Here is a 24007-nt window from a genome sequence, read left to right on the forward strand (position 1 = left end):
GGAGAGAAAGAGGTTTGGCCCACTGTCCAACTTACCTGAGCGTCGCACATTCGCCAGATGTCACGCCAAGACACAAATTGAATTTCCGTTTCCGTCCGTGTTCGTTCGCGGCCAATTCAGGGAACTGTTTTCATTTCAATCAAAAAAGCAGCTACTTGTTGTGAGTCAATTTTTTCTGACTGCCTTTTGCACATCTTTGCGGAGACAGACACGTTCCATCCATCCAGCTTATTATAGTTCAGCTCGGGAAACATCTGTGCAGACTGGCAAGTGGACGTTCTGGAGGCTGTGTTCATTTAATTACCTTCCATCTCCACATGATGCTCACTTTCCCGTGCCTCGGGTTGAAAAAGAAGTGAATTGGGTGCTGTGTACTAAAACTGATTTAATTCCTATTGGACTAGAACTGCTGAAAAAGTGACAGGTCATAATACTGCAAGATACATCAGGTGTTGAATGTGCCACAATATTGCACACAGTGTTTTGTTTTACTGTCATTAAACAACCAAAAAACTTGTTACAATCTTGTCGTTTTAAATATTTTTGTAAAGAATTGTTTTGAATATATAAACATTCACAATGCACTGCCCAGCTCTAAGGATGGCAAATCACAATATGGAATTCTTCGCTCATATTGCAGTAGTTTTAGACTGTAGTGTAAAGGCAGTTGCACCCATAACTAACATCAATGCACAGCAGCACATTCTTCAGCATTTCTGCAGATTAGGGTTTTCACAGCAAGCAGCAAAATTCAAAAGGCCCACATCCAGACAGTCCTTGGAGTTGATTTCTGGTTGCATTTAAAATATGAAAATCTCTCATTTCTAGATATTCTTCAGTTCAATTTGCATTTAAAAATAGTATGGATGCACAAGGCATGGAGGTCCAAGTTAGGGATGCTAGTAATAATAATAATGCCCCCTGCCACCCCAGTTACCTACAAACCCCAGTCACAACATTTCCATACACTCTTTCTTTCACAAGGCTGTTTATAGTGTTGCCCAGGCACGTGCAGAGTGGGGGACGGAGGGTGCTTGAGCACCTGCACGTTTGGGTCTTAGAACCCTTTTATTTAATGTATTGACTAATTTTTTGGATAATTTTTGGGATATTCAACAGTTTTAAGTCACATTATGTTAAATTACTGATGTTGAGAGAACATTATAGTCTTAAAATGATGGATGATATTCTGCATGATTTAATACATTCTGATTACATAAGGTCAATTTCTGTAATACCGAGAGAATCTTTTAAAGGTTTATTGAATCTTTCCTTTCCATACTTTTCAGATTTGATTGTTTGTTTTAATTACATTTAATACTTAATTAAATTGTGTATAATATTTTGCCTTATGATACTTTTATTGTATAATAAAGAATAAATGATCAGTTACTAGTTTTAATAATTAACATGCAGTTAGTAATACTTTTGGGATATAATAATAAAGAAATGGCAATTGCTTACTGTATTTATTGTTTTTGCTGTTCTTTTTTTTTTTTTACTATTGCTCACTTTGGACATCCTGGCTGCAGCTTCATTTAAATTCAAAGTAAACTGACAGTAACTGGGGTAAATTACTTAACATTCTAATGGAGAGAGTCACTAGAGGTGTGATAGGAGGCGGATGCATTGCTGTTGGCACTGCATAGAAAACATGTCTTTAGTAATCATTTGATGAATACAGTGTTCTAATTAAGAATCTTTCAGTAAGTCTAAAAATCTTAATCCTCCGCCCTCACACTCCTCCCACGGCGGCTATTGTTTTACACCCATTGTGTGATGGATAGATTAACAAAAATCCATTTCATTGCAGTGAGAGGGTTTCTGTCAGCCGAGTGAAGAGGCAGTACTCTGCACAGAGGAGATCGGGGTCAGGCCGGCATCATAATCACTGCTATAATATACTAATACGAGCATTATAGACACAACTGCTGACATTACATTCATCTGTCACTGTGGTGTGCTCTGAATGGATAAATATGTGAGGATGAAGTCTCACATAGTGTACAGAATGATTTTATTCACAGATTACAGCATCTGCTAAATATGTAAATGTATGGTAAAAATCTTTTGAAGCTGATTTGTCCGCTTCACAGTTCTGTTTTGCTTCTATATAAAGATTGCTGTCTAAACTTATGAACTTATGAAGAAATCTGCCGATGAACATCAAAAATCACAGCATAACCATAGACTGTAGTCCTTCTGTTTCACTGCATACTTTATCCTCCTTTCACCCTGTTCTTTGTCAATGTCAATGTCAATTGTATTTCCAAAGGACATTTCAAACAACAGATGTTGACCAAAGTGCTGTACAGAGAATGGTTTGGACCCCTCAGCACTGCAGTGACACTGACATGGTGTGTGTTGGCTGGTATGAGTGGATCAGACACGGCAGTGTTGCTGGACCATTAAAACTAACCATCACATCCTTCATACTGTTTCCTTTTCAAGGGACTGAAGACACTGGCTGCAAATTCAGTAATTTATAATATTACTTTCCCATAATATTTCTCATATTGTTTCTGTATTTTACTGAGGTAAAGCTTAAGCTGTCCAGGTAATTAAAATTATTTTAGAAGAACATATGTACCATGGAAAAATAACACAACAAGATCACCATGAACATTTTAATATGATTTCAACTGTAGGTAAACCCATGAAATGCTTTTTTCTTTAAAATTGTCCACCGTGTTGTAAAGCTCGCCATGACAAGGTATATGCATGAACGGCAGGAAATAAAAAGTGATTAAGCTGGAAAAATATGATTTCTGTGTAGTCTGTGTATAAATATGATAGTTAATCAAAATAAATCAAATCGAATTTTATTTAGTTTGAAGCTTTGAGGGCCAAAAGGCACAATATTTCGATAATGAGACTTGCCAACCATGAAAGAATTAAATCAGTACAAAATCACCCCATCACCACCACTACCACCAAATGCATATTCGCAGGTGTGCAATGACCCATGAATAAAACTGCACTGCAAAGTGAGGTAAATCTGTTGTGCTTTGTTGGTTTGTCTGCTGGTGTCATACCTGACTGGGATCAGGCAGAGAGAGAGAGAAAAGGGAGACACTGCTGGGATGGAATACGAAGCAGTTGTGTTTATTAAGAAACACAGGAATAATATAAAACTCAAAAATGGAAAACAAATGAAAACACAATGAACATGCAACAATAACTAACTGGGGAAAACTAGAAACAAACTTAGAAACTGACAAATAAAATGGGACTGGGCAAAGTAAAGAAAAAGCTGAAAAACGGGAGAAACGGAAAACGGCCAAAACAATAAAACCAGGAAGTGGCCAAAACAATAAGACCAGCGCGTAGCGCGGTACAACGGGGAAAACGGGACAACTAGGCTACAAACTAGAACGAAAAACTACTAAGCAGAGCTTAGGGAAAACGGCTAGACTAAAAAACTCAAACTGGGCAAAGAAACAAAATAAGAAAATATAACAGAAAATACTTAGGCAAAGGGGACACCGGGAAAACGGGAAGACAGGATCGTCTGAGAGTACGCTTTGTAAGACAGCTAACAGGCTGGAACCGCAGGGAAACACAGACCATGATAGTGACCATTACTCGGCGAAGAGTGGAGGAGAGCAGCGTGCTTTTAAACTGCTCTCCGCAGCTGAAGCCAGTCTGTGATCAGGGCTGAGCAGCCGTGTGTGTGTGTGTGCGCTCTGAAGGAGCGGATGTCCTTATATGGGCATAGTGCTCTCTCAGAGAGTGCCGGAGGGGGGGGCGCGGTTGCTCAGGCCTGACGGCTGGAATATAAAAAAAATGGCTCAATATGCATCCAGTATTTTTCAACTGTAGTTGTGCAATTGATTTTTCTTCTTTAAAAAGTAAAAAAAAAAAAACACATTTACGCTACTTGTTTACTTCAATAGGAAATAAAATGGCAAAATAAATGAAAACTTGCAAAAACTATGTTCAGTACTTGACAAGTGTTTTTTTGGTATTTTCATTTTGGTGCATCTCTAAATAAAGCCATGGTTTTTTTTTAGCTGGTTGGAAAACTGCAAATGAATGGCCGTCCCTGAACGGAACAATGGAACCTAAATGTAAAAACATAATAGAGCATCTGTTTGGTTTGGACAGAATGTTTGAATAGAATTGCCTGATTGTAACAAAAACATACACACATAAGGAGTTACTTAAAAGGTTCAAAATAGCCCTGAGCCGGAGCGCTGCTGTATCTAGGCAACAGTAGAGCAATGGCGGGTTCCAGAGGTGTTTGAACATGAGTGTCACAGTACACTCTCTAACCTTGATCAGTTCAGCGACAGTGAACATTTGGTAGGCAAACATGTCAATTAATTATTCCACTGCTTCAGCGAATCAGAAGAGCTCCTTAAGCAAACAACAACTCATTATCAGCCTTGTTTCATATGCAGATGAAGGAATTACACGTTACATAATGCCAGTTGTCCTTCGCAACTGTCCTTACTTTGTCTTGCTTTCTCCTTTCCTCATAAAGCACACCAATAGCACTAAGCCAATTACTTTGTCACTGCTTACTATTTAGTTACATTAATAAATACAATATTTACAAGTAAATTCACTTAATGGCAAGTCAAGCGAGTAAAGGCAGCAATTTACCACAGGCCACAAGTAAATGTAATTACCGCCCTTTCCACAGTGAAATCCCAAGGTTCCCAAGGAGCTGAAACTGAGCACCGGAGGCACTGCAAATGTCAGACTATAGCATAAAGGCCATTACACTCAGAGCTCAACCCAATAGTACTGCACAGCATCATGTTCCTCCTCACATTTCTACGTTATAAAGCTCTCTCAATAGACTCCAGAAAGCTCCTCATTATAAATCACTGTAGTCCATATACTGGAAGCCTGAGAACTTCATAAAACACTCTATCCTTAATCACATCAGCAGAAGAACCCATCACAGAAACTGCCACTTCATCCTAGAATTTGTTTTGCTTTCTCAGGCAGTCCTAATGATGCACATCACTCTTGCCTTCACAGAAGACTTCTGTGCAGCAAAGCTATATAGACTAACTCTGTGGAGACATCCTGTGCTACTAGTCATTACGCACTTAGGATGTTATTACACCTGAAAGTCCGGACAAAAATCTGAACCGAGGTTCTTGCTGCTGATAACATTTTGTACATTTAGGGTGAAAGGGACCAGTCTGGACCAAATAACCAACATTTAAAGCAAAAGAGGTGGTCTTGGTCCTCGTTTACTGAACTATGGTCCTGTTTGTCTGCAGTATAATAGCACTTACTAGATGTATCTGATGTATACATATATAATTATCGTACAGCCCATGTAATTAATAATAAGGGTTAATTGACAGCATAAACTGTTGTGTACTGATTTCTTAAGCTCTTAATTTTCTTTAGTTGTTTAATGTTTTATTTAAGTTCCTGTAATTTTCCCTGGTTCAGTTGTTCCTTATTGAGACCACTTCCTTTGTTAGTTTGGTCCAGATTGTGGTTTGCAGCACAACCCAACAAACCAAAATGAAAAGTCAGAAGGTCAGGGCCAAAAACAGATTTTAAGAGAAATTATGTAGAAGAAGCAATATTAGTTACATATAGAACATTTGTATGTTCTGAAATTTTCTAAACATCCATATCTGAAATGAGTGTGTGTATATGTGTTTGCATGCAGGTTTGTGTTATTTAATGAACCTCCAGTTAAAGGTTTTCCTAGAACTGCACATTCGTGCCAAGAGCCATTAAGTAACCTTTACTTCTAAGACTATAAGTGTGCGTTGAAAAAGGTTACCTGAGTCGGAGCTGTACATGTAGACAAACTTGGTCCACTTGTAGTGCTCCACAAGGGCAATCAGGGCATCTTGTAGCTCAGGCCTCAGCTGGATCACAAACTGGTTGTTGGTGTCAATGGGGAAGCTGGGCGTGACGAAGCAGACGTGCAGAGCCCCGCAGAACGACATCAGCATGTTCATAGTCTTCCTGTCATACAGACCAATGATGGCATAGACTCCTTTAGAGAACTGGGAACAAACTGTGGAAACAAATAGATAAAGAAAGGTTAGGAAGTCCACTCCTGAAGGTATTTTAGATACCTCATTTGGTCCCATCATTTGGAGCCTACTGCTTCTTCAAAATGGTATGAAATATCATGAGATTGCAATGAAAAACTGCAGAGTTTTCACTAAACCAACAGATACAGGAAGTGGAGGCATATGATGACACAGCACCCTGTCTTCCTATCTCTACACACTATGAACAACAGAGGTTGAAAAATAAAGAAGACAGGGAGAGGAGAGATGGTAGAAAGGTAAACAATAAGTTTTTGTTCTTAAAAAGAACATTGTGTAAAACAGCGAGTTTGTGAAGAGGCAGTAAACTGAATGAACCAAAGCCAAGCATGATAAGGAGATGCTGAAAGCTTTATTTAGGTTTATTTCTGCTAGTGAATTTAAAAAGGAATTTAAACCTGGAGTATACAGCTACACTATTGATGCTAATGGCCAACTACCTGGAATTAGTATTATGAATAGTGTTATCATTATAGTATCAATAATAATAATTCTAATAATAATACCAAGTGTGTGTTTGAAGAAACACTGCACCATTATTATACATAAGACTGAATGATGAAAAGTGATAAAGTAACTTGTCAGTGCACTCAGAGAAATGTCAAAAAACACAGTAAAATTGTTTATCAAATTAAACTCAAGGTAATACTTTATTAATCTTACATTTTACTCAGTATTAAATAACCATTTATCCATTGAATTTTTTAGCAATTACTTAAGAAGCAATTACGTAAGAAATGCTGAAAGTATGCCGAAAGAAGAGAGCTCCATTTAAATTCCAGGAACATTCAATGCCCTTCAATAGCAAGCAAGACTGTTTCAAATAAAACTCATACTTCTCTAATGAAATATTTCAAACTCTTAAATGACAAACTAACTATTTCCATACAATTCTGTTCTAATTCTTGTCTTACATCTTACAGACAACTGGTCCAAATTTCAAAGTACCAAATATAATATAGGAAGTTATATCTTTGATATTTAAATACATTTTATTATATCTAGCTTCATATAGTATGTAATAATACTCCATAAGGGTGTCAATTGTGTCATTAAAGTGATTAACAAGAAGTCATAGATGTGAAAGGGACCTTCACTAATTAATACTTTATGCTGAGCCCTCATAATTAATCAATCTGTTCAAATTATTGACAATTACTGTGTGACTGGTCTTTTGATTTAAACAAATGTGATTGTCTTTGGTCTTTGGTTTGAATGAGAATTCATTATCCCGTCTCCATGTGTGTCCTCATGATCTGCACAAAAACAGGATGAACCCGAGGCCTCATCAACTCATCAGAGCACTGACACAATGACATGGCCATGAACAGATAATAAATTAGATCAGAACCGCATGTTATTCACCTTATTCTAACAGGGTTATGACATTATTATTATTCATGATTTGAAAGGTACAGTCAAGCTTCTTTGGTTACAGCATGCAGTATGGTCAAGAGCAATGCTCAACATTTATGTTACCACAATGATTTTGCCTAAATGGTTGAGTAAACCTTCCACTAAACACTATCTCCACCAGTTCAATATTAAAATGCGTTTGGGAAACTGAAATCAACTTGACTGTTTTCACTTTTTTAACATAAATTAAACTTGTTATATGTTCTTCACATTGAGTCACAATTTCATGTTGAATAGAACCAATCAAATTTTTTTGACATTTTTCTTTCTTCTATTAAGTTATCATTTGAAAATACAAGTATTTTGTATGACAAGATAATATTTGATAACACCAATACAATCTGAAAGAAATTTCAGAAATATTTATTTATAAAATATGTGGTATTTGCCTCATTCTAAAACACACATACAATATTCATTTTTCTAATTATTGTAGCTACTATGCACGTGTGTATCTCCATTTGCACCTGTAACAAGGTAACTGTCTGTTTTAATTGGAGGACAAGAGTTTTCATAATACACCTGCCACGTTGGGTGTTATTGCAGTCAAATGTTTTTAAAGCTAATAAATCACTGATGAGAAATCAGAGACTAGTGCTCAACAGGAGATCACTCAGTTATGCGCAGTATCCTGCGTGCAACATTCTGCATGCTCCCGAACTCAGAGATCCCAAATCTCTCAAACTCCAGGGAGCTGATGGAGAAGGAGATTAGAGACTTGGCAAGCAGTTTTCAATTTTCCGTAAGATGAGGAGAAGAAACATGGTGAGTGTGAGAAAAAAAGAGTTGGTCAGAACAGAAAAAGATCTGCTAGCATTAATCCTTTTTGCCACGTCTTCATTCACTTTTCCTGATCATTCATTAATTTATTCATTCATTCATTCATTCATTCATTGTCAATCCGCTCAGTCCATTTTGACAGGCATCATCCCAGGGCATAATTATTTAATTTGGGTTTTATATTATTATTTACTCCACAGTCTACACAGACAAATATTCTACGTAGTACCATAAATGTGCCACAGTTTCTGCTGCATACATTCTTTAGTGCTAGCCCACTGACACAAAATTAATGCTAACACTCCTTCCAAATGTCATTCACAATGTGACTTCACAATGACAAATCTCTGTAGAAAGCTTTTAGTTTGAAACAATAAATACAGGAGGAAGAAAGGGAAAGGAGTGAAGAGAAAAATATGGATTTTACTGCCTAATGTTTAGTTAAATAGCTAAGTTTTACAGTTTAAAAAACATGCTCAATGTGACTTAAAATCTGTCACAAACTGGTGCTGTGCATCAATGGCCAAACTGGGCACTGTTTAGATTCCTCAGTGCACCACAACCCATTATGCACAATGTCTAATGAGATACACATACAGTGCTAGATATGGATCAGTCACATGCTGTGCAAACCAGCCCCCAACATCACTAAGCAAGCATTGACCTGGAACCCGCAAGGCAAAAGGAACAGAGGACAGACCATAAACATGTGAAGCCTAAACCATGATGTGGACACCAAAAGAATGGGGTACACCTGAAACCAGCTGGAGCGGAAAACCCAACACCAAGAGGCATGGAGATCTCTTGTCAGGTGTAGGTGATAAACGGATGAACAGTCTAATGAATCTTTGATTTGTGATACTTCTATATATAACCAATGCCTTCATAAAGAATCCTTGAATAAACTTCTTTTCAGAAGTCTATTTTTATCTATCCTAGTTTATTTTAAGCATCATAAATCACAAGCATTTTTGTTCTTTTATTTTTGGCCCAATCAGGATTTGTTACAGAGGCCAAACTAGCTTTACTGTAGAAGTGAAGCTAATACAGTAAGACATCATACTTGACCCACTAATCCCATCATTGCGGCAGAGTGTCTTGTCATTTGCATTGAGCCATGTCGGCTCCCTTGGGCTCAGAGGAATGTGAATGAAGGCTGTGCTACTACGGTGACACATGAACTTGAAATCTTACCTTCAGGCAAAGCAAACTTTCAAGCCATACCAGAACAGCCCACTCTCCTCTGGGAGCAGCTTCTCTAACAGTGAGCCTCTACTATTTCACTCTCCACCCACCACCCTGCGCTCCATTCATACATCATCCTCCGTACAAATCAGCTGCATTCTCACAGCCGCTGCACTGATAGCGCAAATTAACAAATGTTCTGTCATTACTTCAAGATATGTATCTTATGCTGCAGGAGATAACACAGCTGTGCCAGGCTGCACAAAGCCATTATCTCTCATTGGAAGAGATAACACTATATTTCCATGTGCGTACCATAGCTTCTTTTTTATCTGTCTTTCCTCTTCCACTCGCAGATAAAAGAACATGGTTTAACAGATTCCAAAAGCACTGGTGCTTGGAAAGATTGGCAGGATGCGTTTCTAGCAGGGCTGTGATTGTGCATACAAGGTGGAATGTGCGGTCAGACGGGAAAAACAGCCTTTGGCCCGAGGCGATCTTCCTCATGCTTCGATGTTTGTGACACCCGCGTCCAGAGGTGAGCGGTCCTCTCTGATCTCCAGGCTCCCCTGTGGAGATTTGAGGAAAATGCCAGCATCGGCTCGCTCTGGCTCGTGTCAGATTCAGCTCCCCCTGTCTTTAGACCAGGAAAAGAGAACCTGCCAAGAACTGCATAGATCTGCTGAAGGAACCAGCAAGCAAGAAATGGCCAGAATTGTATTATATATATTGCTTATTATCCTCAGACACAGATTAATGTTTTTAATATTTCGATTTTTAGTACTGTGGATAAGATAAAGTTACAGTGGAAAAGAAAGATTTTTGTAAGGGTTATGTAACGATTTTCATTTTTATGTGGACCTTTGCTAACAATTCTTCTTATTTAATAAACAGAAAAAAACAGACAGATGAAGGAAACAAATCCAAACACTAAAAGGTTAGATCCTCCGGCAGGTTTGTGTGCTCTAACATGTTTCCAAAAAAAAAAAGATTATATATATATATATATATATATATTTTTTTTTTTTTTCTGTAATAGTATCAGACCTGTTGTCCACTTCAGAGGACACTCAATAAAAGCAGTGGCTTACTTTCTAAAATCTTAAGAATAAGATTAAGAATCTCATTTGTCATATTTCTATAATATAAAAAAACATAAAATAATCACTTGCCCATGTTTTTGGCATAAAATGTGAGAACTGCAAAATCAAGAATACTGAATGTAAGAATGTCCCTGTGCTCTGTTGGCCACACCCCCGCACTCAAAGCCTCCCTAAAAAGCCCAGGTTGTCATTTGAAAGTACAGCAGGATATAAAGTGATTGCATACTTGGTGCTTGACTTAAATTATACAAAAATGGAATGCCAGGTCTAAGGAGAATATAGTATTTTGATATGTGGATTATAACTATTTTTATTTTTTCTTAAAAAGAATCCACCCTGCTTATAATAACCTGGGAGATAATTAAAACATAGAATTAAAGAGGTATAATTTTCCATTTTCATTTTGCTTTGCTAGTAAAATGTCTGTATGTAATTATTATTATTGGTGGGCCAAAGGCATTCTCTCCCCCCTGCCCTGACTGTGAAGCTGGCCGGTGCAGGCATCTGTTGGCTAGATTATCAGAGCTGAGGTGCGGCACTTTCCTCAGAGAGCTTTGGCTGCCTAGTGATGCAGCACTGGCATTGGTTAAAAAAGAGGTGGTGGCTGATTGTTCTAGTTTTGTGAGCATTGCAAGTCACAAAAGGGAATCATAAGTGTGTGAGTTTACTTATTCAGTTAATCTGAGGAGAAAATATACATTATATATAACTGTGAGCTCAGTTATGTGAATGGAATCACAATTGAATCTATCACTAAACCTTTTCTGATTTAAAACATAATTATAAAGCGACAGGAAGCAACCAATCATGTTTTGATTTACAATTAGTGGAACTGATTTGGGAATACGAGTTGCAGTGTAACCTGATTCAATTGATGAAAATGGAATAAATTTACATACAAGGTAATATATATGTTAATGTCTGTTACATGCTTCACATGTCTATGTATGATCTAGAAAAATGAGCTTTTTTGTAGAAGTGTTTTATGGAGCAGAGGTTTTTCAGTGGTGAATTACTGATAACTGGGTTGTGGGTTTGAAACTAAGCTTTACTAAGCTGCCGCTGTTGGGGCCTTAGGTAGGTCCCCTAAACCACTCTACTTTCTGGGTGCCACACTGAAGGCTGCTCACCCCTGGCCATGTGTGTAATATGTGTCTGTGTGCAGACTAAATGATGAGTCTATATTTTGCTTTTGATATTGTCAGTTGATAATCAAGTAAATTAATATTCTCTATACTGCTTTCTTGCACAAGATGTGACATCTAACAATTCGTTTTTTAGCTAAAACTGACAGCTTTCTAAAGAAAATCATTAGTTTGAAAGACTTATATGTCTCCAAAATATATTATTATTAGGGTTGGGATACACAGGGCATCTCAAGATACTGAATTATTATAAAACATTGCCCATGATAACAATGACACTCTGATTCTGCAATAATTATTATACAGCAACACAATTCTTTGTGATACGACAAGTCATCTGTGTTACTGAAGAGAATAAAATACTCCTAAATAAGCAAATACCAGAAATGATGTATTTATTACTGTGTCAGATTTACAGAATTTGACAACCAAAATTCTTCACAACAAGTTTACCCTATTCATTTTGTTAGCACCAAAATATGGAGTAATAAAACAGTAACTTTAGTAAGTCAAACTGGTGGACGAATCTTAGGGAGCTTAGAGCACATACATTTTAATAAAAACACTGATATTTGTTTCAATAAGGTAACGCAAACAAACACGTTTTTTTTCCCCACCCCTAATTATCATATTATATACTCTTTTTTTTCCAGCATCCAACTGTGATATCCCAAATTGAATCCCTTGTGTTAAACAGCTTACAAAAAAAAACTGACACTGCAATATTTTCTATAGATATTAGTGATCTAATAGGTCATACAATAAATAATACACACTTGTTTACCAAATATTGAAATAAAATAAGCAATTTTGGGTCGATATAATCAGCTTTGTGCAGCTACATCATAGAAAAGGAGAATGGCTAAAAAGTGTCATATAACACTGTATGTTCTGCGATGTGGCTACAGGCATGTGCACATTGCGATATATATTGATATGTGCATTCTTAATGTATGAGTGCTATTTAAAAAAAAACTTTTTTTTATGTTTCCTATATATATATTTTGCTTCTATTTATATACTTTATATACTGTAACACTCTGAAACTGCTATATTTGTCATTACACTATTAAAAAGTCAAATTGTAACATGCCTACAGCACTGTGAGATGCAGAAAATGAATGCAAAATACAATATAAGGTCTGGTAACTGCTCTACAAAAAAAAAATTGTTCCACCACTACACACATTCACAAAATATCTCAGTCACCCCATGATATCGGTGAAGGACAAAGGTCATCCAGCCTTTCACAGACATATATCATGCCACACACATGCCCCAGCTGCCTCCATAATCCCCTCAGGACAGGTGCATATTCCTAGTGGCCAGCAACATCAGGCTAATGAGATCCCTGTCATACGCAATCAACAATGAAGCGCCCCGAGCCAGTGTATGCTGCAAGAGCCAAACACAGTCTTGACTGTGTGACAGGGCTTTATTTTGAAATCCTCTGAGGGCTGGGAGTTCTTGCTAAAGGCCATGCAGCTGATCCAAGAGTGACGATATCAGATTATGACCTGTAGCTGAGGACAGAGAGCAGGCCCCACATTCAGACACCCCTTTTACATCAGGACACGTTTTTTTCTTTGAAGTCACTTCATTCCTTGTTGGCTTCACCTTCGCAGTTACCAAGCAGGTACAACTACCTCAGTACCCTCCCCGAAAGCCATGTAATCCTCAGGGAGAATCCACAAAGCGCTGTTTGTTCTGAGCCCTGGTCTGATGTAAGCTGACTCAATGGGCCCCTTTGGAGTCTTGCTGATTGACATGCTACGGACATTTGGTTTGGCTGCCTGTCAGAGTGATAAAGGGACTGATATGTGTAGAAACCAGGGCTGAGAGAGTCTGATCAGATGAATTCCCTGAGCAGGCTGTCATAAAGCCTTATGCCACTCCAGGTGCCCTATCTATTCAGGGCCAGATTTTCCTCACAAGAAGCACGTCAGATAGATGAATCTGAATAACACTGAACAATGAATGTCTGTCAGAGGAAACTGAAATAACATGTCTTGTTAAAGTTATAAAAAGATGATAGTATGTAATAAAACAAAATGGCATATAAGCATAAAATGGTCAACATCCCTCAGGATCCCAAAGTCTAACAATTTAATGTTACTTAACATGACATTTAATTTTTTTAATATATCATCAAAAACATAGTTGCACCCAGAAAGGAACAAACAACAAGAATGAAACTTCATGGGTAGTCATGCCAGACCGTCATGGAGTGACTCATATTGCGAATGGCAGTGGGTCATATTTAGTGATGATTCCTGCTTTAGTTAAGGTGGAACTGACCAATGAATTTGTGCCTAAATCAACAGCAATTTTGTACAATGCTAGATCACATTTTATTTCACACTACAGCTGCATGAATAATATTTATGACCACAAGTTGCCCCTTTCAGTCAAAACATACAACTCTAAACTATTACTCTGACAATCTAAGTGTGTTTAGAAGTGGCTAAATATGTCATATACAAAACAACTTGTTCATATACAGTTAATATTCAGAAATCTAAAGACATTTTGCCTGGTCTATCTCAAGCTATGCAGACATTCAAATAGAATATAAAACTATAGAAATCTTTACAAATTAACATAAACTAACGCATTTTAAATGTCAAACAGAAATGCTAAGTGCAGGATACATTACACTGCAAGTCATACAGCAACGGCAGCATACAGAAATAAAATAACAATGTAATATCAGATTCAGCTCTAATTAACAGCTTTCAACAATTGCCATTTACTCTTCTTCTTTTTCAACATCTGCTAAGGATTCTCAAGAGGATGTACCTTCAGTGTTCTGTGAGACAGTAGAGTGTTGCAGGTGACAATTATCACTTCAACAGCAGCAAATATCCACTCTCTTTTTAGTGTGTGACCTATATATGCATTTCAAAGCTAATGCTGAGAATGATATTATGTGTCTAAGAATTATGTAGATTTTCATTTAGTAGACATAAATATATATATATAGATTTTAAATTTAACTTTAAACATTCATATGTTAAGTTATCCACTGTCTTGCAGTGAAATAATATTTTCATTATTGAAACACATAATTAAATTTTTTTGATTATGAATTGCTCATTTACCAAATAACACTACGTAGCTTTTGTGTTTTAAATTTAGCAAAACTATTTAGAGGTTGTTTCACGCATTTGCTTACCAACAATGACGGCAACAAAGATGAATATATTATTTACAAAATCACTGTTTTAATGAACTTTCCTGTTAATATAAAAGCTAAATACACATTAACTTCTAATCTAAATGTAAACCCAATAATAATCCCTTAATCTGTTTTCCTAATTTTCCGGATCAGAAAAGCAAAAGAAAATGGAGACAATTTAAAGACAGTTGTCTGTGTCTCCACAACTCACACTTCCATTCAAACGTTCTGGAAAAGTGAGGCCAATTCCTTTATTTTTGCTGCACACTGAAAACATTTGAATTTGAGATTAAAAGATGAATACTCTGCTTTCCACTCACACACCAGAGTGATGACATTGCAGATGTTTGGCTATGCTCAATATGTTGCTTTTGGGCTCTTGTGGCTCAGTGTTTACAAACCGCACCGGTTTTATTCACACACTCTATTCACGTGACAGCTCAGTATCTCTGCAGCTCTCAGGACTAAGGGAATTATTAGTGTAAATGTAACATCAGCAGTATAACTCTGTTCAACACGACTATGGTTAAACTAATAGAATTGACTGAGAAATTGGTAAGTAAACTTCCAGAAAATATAGATGTTCTATTATGAGCTGTTTACGTGTTACTGACAACTAAACGTAGCTATAAGCTTTGTTATCTCAATCTAATAAAAGTTGTTTTTAGATTTGACACTGTAGATATGTAAGACATATATCATTAGTATTGGACAAAAACAATAATGTTTAAAACGTGAAGGAGAAGGAAAAAACGTCTTTAAGGATTTTTAAGGATGTCAGTGTAAAAAAATTGTTTTGTTCATTTAAGAACATTTCTATTGATTCATTCATTTAAAAGTGTGGTCATTGTCATCATGGGATGTCAGTAGGTAACTTGATCATGAAGTGTTAACTCAGGGGAAGGCTTAAGAACTCCCAAACCTGTACAATGACCAGCCTTTTCATAGCAGGCAAATGTTAATCATGGTAGTTTTAGAGAGTCCTGATAGTGGAATCAGTTAGGTGAGACCTTCTATTTTTAAAGTTCTGTGGACTATTTACATTCCTTAATCCACAGTGTCCTGCATGTATCGAGAATACATCACAGAAGGCATTACCATCCACAGTAGACAGAACTTTCCGTGTGAATAGAAACCAGCAGGTCAGTGCAGTGTTCTATAGCTTCCAAGGGACACAAAAGTCACGGTATACTATACTAGTTTTTGTCCATTGATATTTGACATGTTGGTATATGAAGAAGAACTGCCAGATTCACATTTTATCCAAAAGCCAAAAACAAAAAATATACAAAAAAGATACAAGATGTTTGTCTGTCTGTTGCCCTGTGTAATAACTGTCAGTCAATCAAACAAATTTGGACTGGATCAAACTTAGTCTATACCTCATCTACTATTCTTCTCTTAACATCTGGCACATTCCTTTGATTAAACTGTTGCTTTTGAGTATAAAGTGTCTGTGGTGTTTTGTCTGTCATGTGTCAAAACATCTGACATGTGTTTTGCTGTTTGTATAAAAGTGTATTTTCTTGTGTTTGTCAGACATCTCTTTCCAAGCCTGAATGCCAGGATATCTTTAACAAGCTGAAGAGAAACACACTGTCAATACTAATAAAGATTTCATTTCAATTAAAGAGTGTGTCAATATTTACCAATGCTTCTGTTAGACTAACAGGTGAATAACTCAGACTATGTCCTGGTAACAGAAACACAGCCTTGCATTGTAAAATTTTACCTAAATAGATTTTTTTTAACACAGCTATATCCATATCTGCATGTGGGTTTTTGTATCCTATGTTGACACACTAGGATTATACAGCAACGTTAGTCACTTTTTGTTTTTATATACTGAATATATTCTGTCACAACCTGAAGAAATATCTGGGCATTTAAAAATCTAATATTCCCCTTGATATGGTAATTCTAAACACCTCTCAACTCCTACCAACACCACTACACCCACCCAAAGAGCACATGTCCTACTCCAGTTACATACTGGCAAACCCTTTCCTGCATAAATGGATTTTTAACAACTGTACCCCCCTTCTAACTCCTGCCAGGCTGGAGAGGAGTGCTGCTGCATACGCACGAGTCTTAACTTTGGAAAATAATCACTTTAGCTATGATGCGATGAATAATAGATTAAATGAATGTGGCAGAGCTGAGCTGGGCTGCGCTGAACGATTAGCGGAGCTCCTCCGAGACACGGCCACTTAGGCAGCCCTTTCAGGCAACTGTCACAGCAAACCTGCACTGCACTGTGCTAGCATGTGTTAGCATAAGCAGTCCCCTTCGTGTACCTACACCCCTGCCAGCACTGTGGAACACATCAGGCCATTTTTCAACATTTCTCTACATCGCCAAGGTCTCATCCCAGCTGGGAGATGCATGTAAACATGCTGCAAGAAAGATTGTTTATGGTAATCCATAGACGACAAGGTTGATTTGTTAAAAAAATTACTTGAAGGCCACTTGAAGGCTGCAGTCTTCACTTTTATGATAAGGTTTTCATTCACTTGGCTACATGCACACATCAGTATGAGATATCAGATAAAATCATGAGGTGGCCAGCACATCCGGTGTTGCTTTCCTTTTAATCATCTTCAATGACAGATTATGATAATGCGTATCTTGGCTACGGGGCACTGTGACTAATACGCTACATTTGCATTTCTGTGTCTATTTAATAGTTAATCTTTCGCTAGGGAATGGAGTTCAGAAAGGACAGCAACCGACAAGCACATCATGCACACACAAACAGAGCGAAATGAGCATGAAATTACTAGGTTTAACAGACATTTATATTACTGCACCAACTGCTACACTGCGTGGCTGACATTTTCAGGGCATGAATTGGCATTTCTGAGGCACTTACAATAGATGGCATAACAGTGCACAGCAACTGTTGTTTTTTTTGTTCTCTTTTTTTAAGTGCTTCTGCGCTTTCAGCATTTTTGTTGAGCACTGTTATATTTGAAACCCGAAAACTAACTTCAAAGCACCAGGGCACAAAAACAATAGCACAAGGCACATAAAACACAGAATCTCATATTCAGTTTTACCACCATGTTCTAAAAGTGGAGAGCTGGATATAGATGACAAACCTCTTTTTTGTCAAGTCTGTAAGTCTGCGTACTTGTTTCTCACCAGAACAAACAGATAAATATTTGCGGATGCTGCGGATGAGTTCAGCGAACTAGAGGAACCTCCCTTCTAATCATGCTTCCCAAAGCTTGTTTCATTTCTCTCCTCTTTCTGATAGCTCTCAGCTTTCCTGGGCTGGTGTGATAGCAATTGGCAGAGAACAGAAGAAGAAAAAAACAGTAAATACGATTAATATCATATTATGAAAGGGGAATTTCATTTTGATGGTCTTTAAAGCACACTACTCTTCATCACATTCTTCCATCACACTCAACAGAGCCAGAGAGTCACACGCAATCACACGAGGGGGATGAGACAGAAACCATCCATGTACTGCTAACATCCCCCTCTGAGAAGACACTGTAGCCGTGCAGGTAATTAGCTCCATATAATTGCTTTCACACTTCATACATAGCCTACACAAATGCGGTGCCTATGTACTGCTCTGCTTTGAAGCACCCTCCCTCCTCCAGCGCACTTCACTTACACACCTAACACAATCACACAATCTCTCAGGATCAATCGTAAAATAAACATCTCCACCATCACTCGCCCCAAGGCAAATTCAGCTGCTATTCTAAAGCCCATCATCAAGCACCGCAGAAGTTCAAGCTTCTCAGGGCATCATCCATGTGTAAATCACGTAAAGCATGAAGAGCATTCCAGAAGGAACTTTACTGACTATAAAGCCCAGAGCGCACACTCCTCCAACACACAACAACAAAGCCAACTGTTTCGATAATGTGCCATTTGACAGTTCAGTCGATGATCCACCCACATATTTTGATCTTGCATAGAAACTGTTGCTAGGTTAGAAAAGATGGTTCCACTTCCTTTAGAGGTTTGGGATTAGAGATAGTGTTGGGATTAGTAATGGGGTTAGTATTAGGAACGGGTTTAGGAATAGGAATGGGTTTAGGATGAGCATAGCAGTTAGAATTAGGAATAGGTTATGATTAGTAAAGGGTTTAATGATTAGGAACAGGGTTTAGGGTTAAAAAATAGGTTAGGACCTGGGTAAGGATTAAGAATACTATAAGGATTAGTGATGGATTTAGGATTAGAAGAACAAGATTAGGAACATGGTTTAAGATTATGAAAAGGTCTAGGATTGGGTCTGGGGTAAGGAATAGAAATGGGTTTAGGATTAGGAACACTGTTAGGATTAAGAATATGTTTATGATTAGGACTGTGGTTTGAATTATGAATAGTGTAAGGATTATAATGGGTTTAGGATAAGGAATAGGTTTAGAATTAGCTCCAGGGTTTGGTTTAGGTTTTGAATTAGAATTATGTTTTGGGTTGAATTTCAGGTTGTGGACAGGGTCATAATATGAATATGGAAACGAAATATATGACAATTGATAGGTTCTAGGGCAAATAAATATACAACAGAATACTCCTAAATGTTAAAGGATTTCTTTGGGTTTAGGATTAGGACTGGGGTTTGGATTATGAATAATGTAAGGATTAAAATGGGTTCAGCATTAGGAATAGGTTTAGGATTAGGGCGAGGTTTCAGTTTAGGTCTTGAATTAGAATTATATATGGATATATAAATATGTATAAATTATATATAAATACTGTCCACTTGTGCTCACAACATATCCAGCAAGCTGAGTGGCTCTAATTTATTGAAGGGCAAGGCTTTATCTGTAAGCAGACATCATGACCAGTGACTGGTCTCCTCATTTATAACATCTCTGTGAAAAGTCCCTGAGATTTGTTGTGCATTATTGAGGTAAATCCTACAAACTCTTTACCAAATAAATGCTCACAAGCCTGACAAATATGGCCACTGAGTGAACAGACTTTTATATTAAAACGCTGGACGCATACACAGATGCTAACAGTTAACCTGTACATGCTTTACCTAGAATTGTTGTTTTTTTCATAAATGTTTCAACCATTCAACCAATTAGGAAATTGTATGCATTAGAATGTATTAGAATGCGGTTGTTTGTTGGGGAACATCTCATAGCACCGACACTGTTCTGCGGTGATGCCGTTACCTGAGACTGACATTAATATCTGACTACACCCCATGTAGATCCACTCTCAAATACATGCTACCACACTAGTATACAACACTCTGCTAGAGTCTTCATTGCACCCCCTGACTCCATCACTCCAGATCTCAGAATCATACTTAAATGCTCGCTGATCATGGGGCTCCATACACCGTGTCGATAGAGGTTGCACATTGTTCAGGCAGATTCTGGCTGGAGTTGAAATAAATAATGCCAGTTGCCTGAGTCAACCTCCGACTTCAAACACGAAGCAGTCGCTGAATGACACCGCCAGCTGAGTCTTGGGTGAGGATGCCGTCATCATCCGCGCTGTCAGGAGCTGCTAATATCAGCGGGATTCGAAGCGCACCAACGCACCTCTCGCCTTCGCACTCCACAAACACCAACCCGTTTGATGTTAAAAGATTCTTCATGTTAAGCAAATCATGCTGTAATCTTCCCAACAATGCGACAGCAGAACCTTCTAATGTCTCTTTCAGGGATCAGAGGAATATCTGATTTGTTTGGTCTGATAAGTGAACGTGCTTAAAGATGAAAAGATACCCAGCATTCTCAGGTTCTGTTGCTGTTATAGTCCAATTAGGTGAGGATTGTGTAATCGACATGGTAGTGGGATAAAGATGAGATTCATTTGATGTGGCTACAATCAAAATATCTAGTGCAGTTTAAAAGTAACTGAAGAAAACAGTGAAGCATGTCTGTCTGTCCATAATGATAGACTATTAGTTCATATCATATATGGAAACTGCAGTTTAACCATACACAATTCTAACAAACAGGCTTAAATGTAGCGATAGCATGACTACAGGCCATTGAATTTTCTTACAGCAGAACTTTTCACTCTATTATTCCTGCAGTGTTTCCAGAAGGTCCACTTCACAACAACAGCTAACAGGACCACATCCACCAAGTCATGGCAGTGATTAAATTCATTATTTGTTGTTTTTTTTTAAAGCCTCTGCTTTATCCCGTCATGTTTCATGCTAGTTTATCTTCACGTCAGCTTTATTTTCCAGAGCGTGACCGAAACGCTCTGTGTCATGTGGCAGCATTATATGAATTAAGGGTCACAAGTGACGAGAAGCACAGCATTGGTTATCATGGCTACTTATATATTTACTTATATAATTACTTAAATATGGGATTATTCAACTATCAATATGCACAATAAAAAAGTAACATAAAAACTGACTAAAAAAAAACTGGAATATTGTGGTCTTCTTTATATGTTGCATGATAAATCGATGTAATATGTTCTCTAATGAAAGTCAGTCGATGATAGAAGCTGTAAAGAATTTATATTATATTAAATAAAACATTTTGTATTGTGAAATACATTGATACTGAATTATTGTCCAGACCTAATTCAAACAGTCAGATACAGCTCTGTTTCAGCTGTTAAAAGAAATAAATACTACTTCAGTTTCTGAATCAGTTTCTCTGATTTTTCTATTCTATTTATAGGTATATGTTTGAATAAAAGGAACATTGTTGTTTTATTTTAAAAACTATGAGCAACATTTCTCCCAAATTCCAAATACAAATATTGGCATTTAGAGCATTTATTTGCAGAAAATGAGAAATTGCTGAAAAAGATGCAGAGCTTTTAGACCCCAAATAATGCAAAGAAAACAAGTTCATATTCATGAAGTTTTAAGAGTTCAGAAATCAGTATTAGGTGGAATAACCTTCGTTTTTAATCACAGGTTTCATGCATCTTGGCATGTTCTCCTCCACCAGTTTTACACACTGCTTTTTGTTAACTTTATGCCACTTCTGGTGCAAAAAATCAAGCTGTTCTTCCAATTCTTCATCCATCTTCCTCTTGATTATATTCCAGAGGTGTTCATTTTGGTGAAATCAAAGAAACTCATCATTTTTAAGTGGTCTCTTATTTTTTTCCAGAGCTGTTTATCACACAGAAAGAACTGCACTTACATGCATATGTCATGGCGAAGCTGCTGCCCGTGTCCACCATGTCCACCTGTGGTACCAGTTTGGGCACCTCATGGTTCTGAGAGAGAGCAAAGCGGAACACTTCATACTCGTGGGAGTCGGTGGGGAACAGACCCCCTGTGAGGAGAGAGCGAAAGAGACAGAGAGAGAGATGGGAAAAACTGCGCAGTACAGCAGGAAGCAAACACAAACACTCTCGCAGACAAAACAGCTCAAATGCACTCAGTCAACGGATAATGCTATGCATTTTAACCGAAAAGCTGGCATGAATACAGGTCATTGAAGCTCTTTTATACATGCAGTGTGTCCAGCAGGTATAACTCACAGGTACAGAACCAAGTCATGGCTGTGACCCTCTTTTATATTTTGCTTGCTTATCTCTCTCTATGTTTCATGCTAGTTAATCTTAATGTCAACTTTGATTTGCCTTATTTTCCACAGAATGGACTGACTATACGCTGTCATGTGCCATTCAGCAGGAAGTGAACACAAACAGACTTGTGCGTAAAAAAAACAACAATATATCTAAAAAATGCATATTTTCCCCTATTAGCTACTTTTTTTAAAGACAGAATGCTGTAGACAGGTAAAATAAGCCAAAATGTCCACCAAAAACCTGTATAAAAAAGGTGTAAATTCTGACAGGATTCTGAGGTAAAAAGGCACCCAGTCATGTCTAAATTGAAGTTTAGTTTTCTATATTCTGTTTAACTGTGCTAAAACGCTATTAACCAATGACAACACAGCTAAACACACACGTTTAACTAACAACAATATATATACTCATTCATACATATATTTTTCCCACTTTAGCTAAGCTACCTTTTTTAAGGATGCTGTAGCTTAAAAAAGAAGACAAAATAAGCCAAAATGTCCACGAAATGTTGTCTATTCTGACAGGATTCTGAGTCAAAAACGCACCCAATCATGTTTAAATGGAAGTTTAGTTATCTATATTCTGTTTTACTGTGCTAAAATGCTAATATCTAATAAAAAACACACAGCTAAACGCTCATTTTTAGCGGTGAGCTGTCCATACTTTGGCAACGTCAGGACGTAACGTTATTTTCTTCCTTTCCGTTTAGATAAACAGACACCTGCATCTCTACACTGCCTTCGAGGCATCAAATCACCGTTTCTTGCGTTTTAGACACATAAAAACACCTAAAAAGACGCTAAACTAAAGTTGTGTCCACTCTCGAGCTCTCCGCTCAGGAACTTCAGAGTCCGCGCGCGCGAGGAGCCCCCTGTACTCACCTATGTTGATGTTACTGGGAAAGCTGGAGCTGGAGCTGAGTCCCAGCAGGCCGCTCAGGACGAGGAGCAGGAGGAGGAAGAGGGCCGGACTGCGCTGCATATTTCCTCGTGCATCGGCGGCGCAAAAGCAGCCGGAGTGCGCGCATGTATCCCGCCGAGCTCCCGCCAAGCCCGGCCGCACCAGCGCGAGAGAGAGGGGCAGTCTCGAGCTCCGCGCGCGCTTCTCTCTCTCTCGCTCTCTCTTGCTTTCTCTCTCACCCTCTCTCTCTCAGATACTCACTCACTCTTTCTCTCTATCTGTTGCTCTCTCTCTTCGCTTTCTCTCACTCGCACACTCTCCGTTGCTCTCTCTCTACTCACTCCGCGTGCCGTGCTGTGCCGCGCGCCCGCGCTCCGTCGGAGAGAGACAAAAAGGTGTGAGCAGTACAAACGGGGTCACGCGAGCTGAGCTTTATTCACCCAACATCACAAAACATCACCGCGAGCGCTGCTGTAGCAGAGTGCGGACTGGGAAGGGGACGCTGCTGCGCGTGGAGCGGTTTATTCGGAAACTGAGCAGACTGTACCATTCACTCAGAGACGAGCTGTAACAATAAACAGATGTATTTTAAGATAAATATTAATATTAAAATTAATTTCTCGATTGTTTACACACATTTTCTGAAAGCATACCAGCTGGCACACAACCAAGCTTCAACGTTGAAATGTGGTTGAATTAACATCTGTTGTTTCCACGTTGATAAAACATTTAATGTTAAATGGTTGTGCAAACGTTAGA

The 24007-nt window shown here is 38.0% G+C and overlaps 1 protein-coding gene across 6 annotated transcripts in view; it reads right to left on the reverse strand.

Annotated features, from left to right (window-relative positions):
- The window catches only part of gria1b (glutamate receptor, ionotropic, AMPA 1b), a 94687-nt gene extending 70942 nt beyond the window's left edge, over positions 1-23745 (reverse strand). For 3 of the 6 annotated variants that reach the window (XR_007425115.1, XM_007244537.3, XM_007244535.3), the window contains exons 1-3: positions 23230-23744; positions 21955-22089; positions 5762-6001 (exon numbers count right to left, since the gene is read on the reverse strand). Coding sequence is in view for 5 of the 6 variants with exons in the window: in XM_007244537.3 (XP_007244599.3) it covers positions 5762-6001; positions 21955-22089; positions 23230-23329 (475 nt within the window). In the remaining variant the exon portion in view is untranslated. Of the gene's footprint in view, positions 1-5761; positions 6002-21954; positions 22090-23229 lie in introns of all 6 variants that reach the window. The other 3 variants (XM_022676175.2, XM_015604601.3, XM_007244536.3) reach the window with 1 other exon arrangement.
- Between the last annotated feature and the right edge of the window lie 262 nt (positions 23746-24007).

This window comes from Astyanax mexicanus, chromosome 17, assembly GCF_023375975.1.
Source record: "Astyanax mexicanus isolate ESR-SI-001 chromosome 17, AstMex3_surface, whole genome shotgun sequence".
NCBI classification, from domain to species: domain Eukaryota; kingdom Metazoa; phylum Chordata; class Actinopteri; order Characiformes; family Acestrorhamphidae; genus Astyanax; species Astyanax mexicanus.